General features: G+C 37.8%; 1 protein-coding gene across 3 annotated transcripts in view; it reads left to right on the top strand.

Moving 5' to 3' along the window:
• rgs3a (regulator of G protein signaling 3a) overlaps window positions 1–8,291 on the top strand; it is a 126,372-nt gene that overhangs the window by 101,329 nt on the left and 16,752 nt on the right. For all 3 annotated transcript variants that reach the window (XM_036214430.1, XM_036214432.1, XM_036214431.1), the window contains one exon: window positions 3,729–4,703. In XM_036214430.1, the coding sequence (XP_036070323.1) occupies window positions 3,729–4,703 (975 nt within the window). The remainder of the gene's footprint in view (window positions 1–3,728; window positions 4,704–8,291) is intronic.

The raw sequence follows: 8,291 nt of genomic DNA, 5'->3' as shown, positions 1-8,291 counted from the left end.
AACGCCGCTTGCGGCTTTAATTTCAATTGATGTTACTAGACAGTTTGGTATGAGAAAACCACCTGGATGTGAAATGCATTCAGACTTGTTTACTCATGTGAAACGATTGCCAGTGCCCATTATAGCTTCCTGCTGGCAGTGAATGCAAATAAAGCCATGGTTTTAACATAAAGTATCAATGTAGCTGGTCAAGCTTGTGTAATTTCTTTATTTTGTAGTCAGCTTTTGAAAATACTGATAATAATTATAAAGTCCTGAATCCCCTGCTCTCCGCTCTTCACATTTTCCTTTATCAACTTTTGTCTTCTCCGTCTATTCACTCGTTGACGTTGCATCTCACTTCGCCGAGCCCTTTAGTGCTACTTTTTTCCCTCCCCTTGCTTAATTGAGGCATTGAGAAATAATATATTCTGTTGAATCATGTGTGACTTTTTAGACACATTTGAGAATATTGTAAATGCATTAATGGAAATGCAGAAACCTCACGTGGCTCGGAACATTTTTTGTCTTTTAAGTCAGGTTTGCTGAGGAGAAAACGTTAAAAACTTCAGTCAGGAAGTCAATTTGATTTAACGGAAGCATCTTGTTGGTTTGTTTACTTCTTTTCTTTTCTATATAATATGATGAGTAATCAGGAGGGTTGTTTAAAGAGCTAATGTGAAGGGGCTTCACTCTGTTTGCATGAGTGTGCAGGAGAGGGAAAAAGTTTATGAGACAGGACAGATGGCTCCACTGCGTCTCAAAGCATAAACACACAAAAAAGAGTTTGTGGAGAAGACACGAAAAAGGCAAATCGACTTAGACAAGGGCAGTGATAGAAATAAACAATGCTAAGGTCTGATATTGCATGACATGTCTGTCTAAATTAATACGTACATCAGTTCAGGTCTTAGTGGATCATCACAGGTTATTCTGTTCTGGTTGCTGACAAATTCTGCAGTAAGCAAAGAAAGAAGAAAGGCAAACAGAGTGCAGAATGGTACAACAAATGGTGGATTTTCTTTCTTGGCTACTTCATTGAAAAATAGCCTCTTGGGCAACACAATGTCCTGGTTGTGAGACAATTATTTACAATAAGCAGGGTTAAAAAATAAAGCCTATCCTTGAGCCAGTGTGCAATGAGGCAAATAAGTATTTAAACACCTTGTGGTTTGCAAGCTGTCCAAAGACACCTGAGATAAAATTGTAGACGTCCACAAGGCTGGAAAGGACTACGGGGTGGTAGCATTATACGATGGGGATGTTTTTCTACACGAGGACAGGACAACTGCACTGTATTAAGGAGAAAATGGCCGGGGCCATCAACAGCATCAGCCCAGAAACCTGACTGATCTAGAGAAGATCTGTGTGGAGGAGTGGGCCAAAATCCCTCCTGCAAACCTGGTGAAAAACTTCAGGAACTCTTTGACCAGTGTAAACACTAACAAAGGCTACTGTACCAAATATTAACACCGATTTTCTCAGGTGTTCAAATACTTTTTTGCAGCAGTGGCATAACAATAAATTATTTAAAACAAGAGCAATCTTAACCCCCCGAAATATGAAAAAAACCTAAATAATGCGTACTCCTCTCTATTCATGTAAATCTTTTTTTTTTTTATGTTGTATAGAACTCCATCATTCGCTAAAGGCATCAGAGCCCCTCAAATGCCAATCCTTCTAGCCATATTCATAGAAGTCAAGACAGAGAGTAGGAAGGTAGTATTGTTTCTGCAGAGGAAAGTAATTGGTTACCATATAGAAAAACATCTATGAGCAATGCAGCTAATTTCACGATAGTCCAAAGAATAACTTAAATCGTTATGTGAAAAATGTGAACCTGAATGAAATGTTTTATTATTTTCTGCACAGGAGTTGTTGAAAAAAAGTGCATATTTACTTCATTAATCCATACTTGAATCTTTTTCTTATGAATAAATTTATTGTTGAATATTTTTTACCTTTAGTTTAGTAGGTTTGTGAAGAACTCTCTTTTTCAAAATGCTTTAAATTTGCTGAAAAATAATGTAAAAAGAGTGATTTTATACATTTTATTCGTAATATTTAGAAAAAAAACAAAGTACTTTTACCTGACTACAATTTTTGACCATACTTTTTTGCTTAAAATCAAAAATATGACTCCTAGTTTTTATCTTATTAGAAAATAGCACAATTTGTTTGTTTGAAGGTGCCACAATTTGATTTTCTAATTAGTGTTTTGAAAGATTTATTGTTTTTTTTTTTACTTTAAAAAATGATGATAATAATTTGACACAAAAAAATGTTGGAAAGTCTTTTGATGGAGCTCATGAGTGCAGGTCAGAAGTTTTCAAAGGTCAGCGGTGTGTGGGTAAATCTCATTTGAGTGTAAACTACACGGACAGCTTGTAAGATACTGTATCATGAGAGCTGCCTCACAGAGTGCAAGACTATTCCTGATTAAAGCGCAGCATCTTGTGACTGCAGCTCACCACCATGAGTTAACTGTTCCAGCACAATGATGACCTTCACAAGACTAGCCCAAAAATAGACAGAACTGATTGTGATCATTTGGCTTATATTTCTCAAACATAAAGTTGATTATTTTCAAGAAATGCTTCACATAATGGAAATCTTTCATGTGATGATGCATTTTGCTTTGCTTTCGGACTCACTTTCTGTGGTGGAACTCTGGCCTTGGGTTGATGACTAACAAGATTAACTCACTTCTTATGTAACTAGAAAATTCGGAGTTAGCGTCCCGGTTAAAACCTGTCTTATTTCTATTCAAACGTGTCATACATGCCTTCAGGTCTGTGGATGTTCTGCTTTGATTTAAACTAACTGTGGCACCATCAATAAATCATTAATAAATAGGGCATATAAAAAAAAACACATGTCTAAATACCAGCAATGAACAAAAATAAACTCCTTTTTGTAAATCCAATTGGGATATTAGTTGTGAACAAAGTTGAACCAATATTACCAGGTAATGCTTTTATCTCTGAAAATAAAACCTAAAAAGGAGAACTCCAAATTGACTTTTGGTGCATTGTAATAAAGCTTCCTTTTTTTCTCCAACCTTTAGCTAAGTTTAAGCAGAAATTGGGTGGCTCTGACTGATGTAGGCCCACTCAGAGTGCATTTTTAATGAGCCACCCACAGAGGGCTCTGTGAACTGGACACTGTGAGCTGGAGGAGGCCGATGCACCACTTTAAACCAGAAATCGTTTAAAGTATGGGTGTAAATAGACTTCTAATGGCAAGGAGAGAAGATGTGCTTAGTGTCTTTTACGTTTTAAATTTGATGTGATCCTGGATAGTGAAAGGAGGGATGGAAATCGGGACCTAAATTAGCATACTTCTTTGAGTTGGATGGATAAATGTCACATTATCGTACTTTTTTAGTTTTTTTTCCTACCTTTGCTTCAGTTTTATTTGTTTTTTTTCCTCCCATGACTTAGTACCAGGTTATATGGAAATGCTGCAACATGTTAAATTGTGATCCAGTCAAAGTGAGCAAAACTGCAGAAACAAACAGAATGAAGTCACTGATCAGTCATGTTAGAAATCAGGAAGAACTTTTTATGGCATGAAACTGTGGGAGTTGAGCTAAAAAGTGGAGCAAATCAGCTTTTGTTTTCTAGTGATGACTGTGACTGTATCTGGGATAATGCTTACTATTTATTCATCTGAACACTACATGTCCACTCATTTTTGTGAATTAATCATCGCCCCTTTCCATTTTCTCCTTTTTTATTTTCTTCTAGATGTTGGAGCCTAATGTGGATGCCCCTTCCTGTCAGCTGGGTGGAGTAGCAGGAGACCGCGATGTTTGCCTGCACATGGCCACGCACAGCACAGAGGGCGAGGACAGTAGCCTTTATCCCTCCAGCCCCTCAGAGCCCCCAACAGTAGGCAGCCCTCACCCCTCTGAGCCGCTCACCCCTTTGGACGATGTCTACACACCCCTCGGGGGTCTGCTGGGATCCGACGAACGACACAAGGTGCCCCCTACGCCACCGCCTTCCACAGAGGGGGAGGATTCCAAAAGCATAGAAGGACACGAGTACGATTTCTGGAAAGGGAAGAAAGTCGAGGAAGACAAGCGAGGAGAAGAAGAGGAGGATAGGGTCAGCAGAAAGACTACAGACACTGACTTTGGGGATAAAGAAGATGCAGACAATGAAGAAGACAGTAACAAGGAGGAGGTCAACTTAAACACGGTGGTGTCAAACACAGACGACGACAACGTCTCAGAGCTGCCTGACACCAACGCGCCCCCTTCCTCGTCTTCATCCTCATTTGTCATCCCTGAGCTGCGTCTTGATCGGTCCTTCAGCGCCGATGCCCTCTCCTCCCCCAACACGGATGAAGAATATGACGAAGAGGAAGATGAAGAGTCAGAGGAGGACGATGATGAAGATGACAGCGATGATGCCTACTTGGAGAGAAGTGACAGTAAGCGGCGTAGCATGGTTGAAGGTGGGACATGTGAGAAACATGGCGGAGGGAGGCTCAGCGTGCAGAATTCCCTCCGCCGCCGCACGCACAGCGAAGGCAGCCTCCTGCAGGACCCCCGCACCACGTGTTTCACCTCAGACAACGCCATCAACTGCCTAGAGGCTGGAGGTGGACACCACAAGGGCGGCTGGACGCTTCCTTCACCCAAAACCCTGAAGAAGGAGCTGACCAAGAATGGAGGCTCCATGCATCAGCTGTGCATGCTGTTTTCCGGCAGAAAGGTAAGCCACTTCCCCCTGAACTCACAACTTATGGGAATTACAAAAAACAAATACATAATGTTGAGATTTAAGTTTTAAATGTGCCCCCAATGTTTCAAAGTTTATGTTGCACCCAGTTTAGTAACATTTCTTAAAGTATTTCCACAGGTTTGTTAAATTTTAATGCACCAACTTAGAGTTGAATAGTGTGTGTAGATAGGGTGACATCAAGTGGTAAAATATGGCAAGTACACAACTAATGTCTCTCATTCATTTAGAGACATGTTAACCACCAATTTGAAATGAGATAAATACTTTTCTGTAACTAGATTTTCAAAATAAAACAAGTGTAAGCAGATTTCAAAACTACGATAAAGTTACAAATCTGATTTTATTTTTTATTTTTTGATTTCACACCTTATCATTTTGTTTTTTAATTTTTACCATATTTTGCACCTCCACTAGAATATAACTATATATATATGTCTATTTCAATGTAAAAACTAGTTAAATTGTTTTTTCTTAAAAAATAAATAAGTAAACGTACACGTTAAATAACAAAAATCTGATATAAACAAGCATTATACCCTAATAAGAGCTTGGGGGAAATCATTTAGAATTTGGGTATACCTATTTTTTGTTCCATCGTACAGCTTTTTGCGGCTTGAATGGGAAGATCTATTATTTTGATTAAATTGCAGGGAAGATATATACGGTTCAATTTTCTTTGTAATAAATAACCTGATTTGACACGATCTATTTTTATAAAAATTGCAGTTCATTTGTGGGATAATGCTTGTTTTTAAACTACTCATGTTGTCAGGTAATGTGCTGCCTGCCAAATTCTCATTATGTGTATTTATTGAACACTTTTCCGTCTTAATGTTTGTGTGTTGCTGTGTTCTTTTTCATTTTATTCATTTTTTTCCACATAAAATTGTGTTGCTTGATAAACAGCTAGAACATAAAATAAAAGTAAAAACACTACTAAAAAGACTTTCAAAAGTAACATTTATTTAAAAAAAATGTCTCATTATGGCCATTTAGCATCTTTGTCTAAAGGGAAGCATCATTTTTACTTGCTCACTTATTACATCTAGCTTTGAGTTGTTATAAATCATAAAAAAGATACATAAAAGAATTTTGCATTGCCTCCTAACTACGAATGGCTGATGGAATGGGGAGTAAATGAATTTATTTCCAACTCTTTAAATAACTCTCACTGACTGAAGATTTATTTTAAACCCTAAACACAATTTACAATTAAGACAATATCATTACAAACTCTAGTAAACTTTAAGCCATTTTTCCTGACAATAGAGCATATGCTCACATTTGGTCCTATTACACACAAGTGTGGTGATTCATGAAATATTTAATGCTTTTAATACGTGCAATATTTTTTAGTCTACAAAATATTGCAGAAATAAATGTAGATATCCTAGAAAAAAAATACTTTTTGAGTTTATTTTAAACTGGCCAATGTTGTTTAGCTCATTGGTTGCTGAACGTTTTTAAACAGCGGGTGGTAGTTGTCATGACCATCCAGCAGAGGGAAGCACGCCTTCCCCTCTTCTTACCTCACATCTTCAGTTTGTCATAAAGTCAGAACTATCTCCTGTTTTCTGTACATTTCTTTCAGTGTTCAGACTCTTGTTAGAGTGCAGACATATCCTCATCTCTGCTGTTATCTCTTCTAAAAACACACCTGCTTCCATGTTTTTGAAAAAAGCAGAAGATGGAGTAAAAACGGTGAAATCAGAGCTCTACTATCGGGTAACAGATGTGAGGCAACGCTTGTTTTGTGTCTGAAGTGCAGTTCCTCTCTACCTGCCTCTCTTTCTGCAAGTCTGTCAGCACTCAGCAGCCTTAAATGGCAGTGTGTGTGTGGAGGAATGCAGCAGAGAGGCCTGCAGCCTGTTGGTCTTGGCAGACTCCAGGATAACTTTACTACCTATTGGCGTCACTGACACCGCTCTTTGAGGCCTTTGTTTTCTTTATTTTAAGTGACTCAAACCCCCACATTTCCACCCCCAGATTCCCAAATCCTGCGACATGTCAGAGTGCAAAGATGTCAACGTACGTGTGTCTCGGTGTGCTTGAGCCTGACCTCTGAGCAAGAAAACTTTTTTTGTGCCTCCTTGTACTTCTCTTTGTGCTGACGTGCATCCATTAAAATACTTTATTACATGGTCAAGGTTTTCCAAGCTTGCTGGTCCTGCAGAATCCAATCAGATATGTTGGTTTCTTATCAGAACAAGACTTTAAAGTAGAGTCAAATAATTCTAGAAGTTTTTAAATTAAACATTCATTTTTTTTAAATAGTAACCAGCAAGATTCCTAAACTATTTATTTACAAGTTTAAAAAATACATTTAACTGTAGTTTGATGGATATTTCATTAAAAAAAGGAGTTTTTCTCAATATCCCTAACTTATTGTGAGTTCTGTAACTGTGTTAAAGCTTATTATAAACTTTTAAGTGCTTTACTACATCAAAATATGCACATACTCAACATTATACAAGACACAAAATGGTCTTCCACTAGTTTAGTATCTCAAGTGTTTTTGGTCGAGCTGTGTTTACTTTGCCTTTAAGTGATAAGATCTCCACTCTTGTCTTTCAGTTCTAATTCTTTTTCACACTTTATATTTTAGTGATATAATATTATTGTAAAATCTTGACAAGACTAACAACAGCTCTTTAAATGACTTACTAATCTTCTGTAATTCATTCAGTGTATAATCAAATTAAATCTACTTTCAGATTCTTTTATGAACCATAAATGTATTGGAAAACCTTCGTAACATATATATTTTTAGTAATTTAATGTCAGGGGTTGTAGAATATTCCACCAATCTTCAGCAGTAATGATAAATCTTGTATCTTTTTTCCTCATGTGACAAGACACAATCCATAAATGGCAACATATCACTTTAACTGCAGCCTCATATTTCCTTACTGAGCTCTCATCAAGCTGTAGCGCCCTCATATCCTCCCTGTTTTTCCAGACGTCACACAATCTGTCTTCCCAGTTCAAACACTCTCGGTGTGTTCCACAAAGATTTCTCTGCAGCTAAAAGCACTCGGACGGATGGAAGTTGTTGCCTCAGCAGGACGAGCATTTTGTTTATGGGGTTCTAAAACTTGTTTAAAATCGGAATAAATATCGGGGCTTTTTGCAAGATGTCGGAAAGAAACAAATTTAACATGTTTACTGGCCTTCACGTGATGTTTACATTCCTGCGTTGTGTTAGGTGTACACTGAAGCGGATATTGGGAAATAGAGAAGGACAAGCAAACAGACAAAGTTTGAAGCAGGGATTGCTAAAGTGGCCACTACATTCAAACATTGACTCAAACGTTGACTAGCTTTGTTTATTCTTCATTTTCAGTCTGGGCTGCTTTCATGCTGGGCTTTTTGGTCCACATCAGAGTATTTTTTATTTTAGATAGTCGGCTCAAAAAGTGGGAATGCTCACCTGAACTCAGGTGCAGGCTTAACAAGTACACTCAAATCTGCTTAAAATTGCAGTATTATTGGCTCAAAATTAAGTTCACAACAGTGTGAATGCAGACAGTTTACTGAGTGGGGGAAAGAGTAAAAGTA

The sequence above is a fragment of the Oryzias melastigma genome, linkage group LG12 (genome assembly GCF_002922805.2).
Source record: "Oryzias melastigma strain HK-1 linkage group LG12, ASM292280v2, whole genome shotgun sequence".
In the NCBI taxonomy this organism is placed as follows: domain Eukaryota; kingdom Metazoa; phylum Chordata; class Actinopteri; order Beloniformes; family Adrianichthyidae; genus Oryzias; species Oryzias melastigma.
The sequence above is the reverse complement of the archived record's forward strand: the minus strand, read 5'-3'. Positions and strand labels throughout refer to the sequence as shown.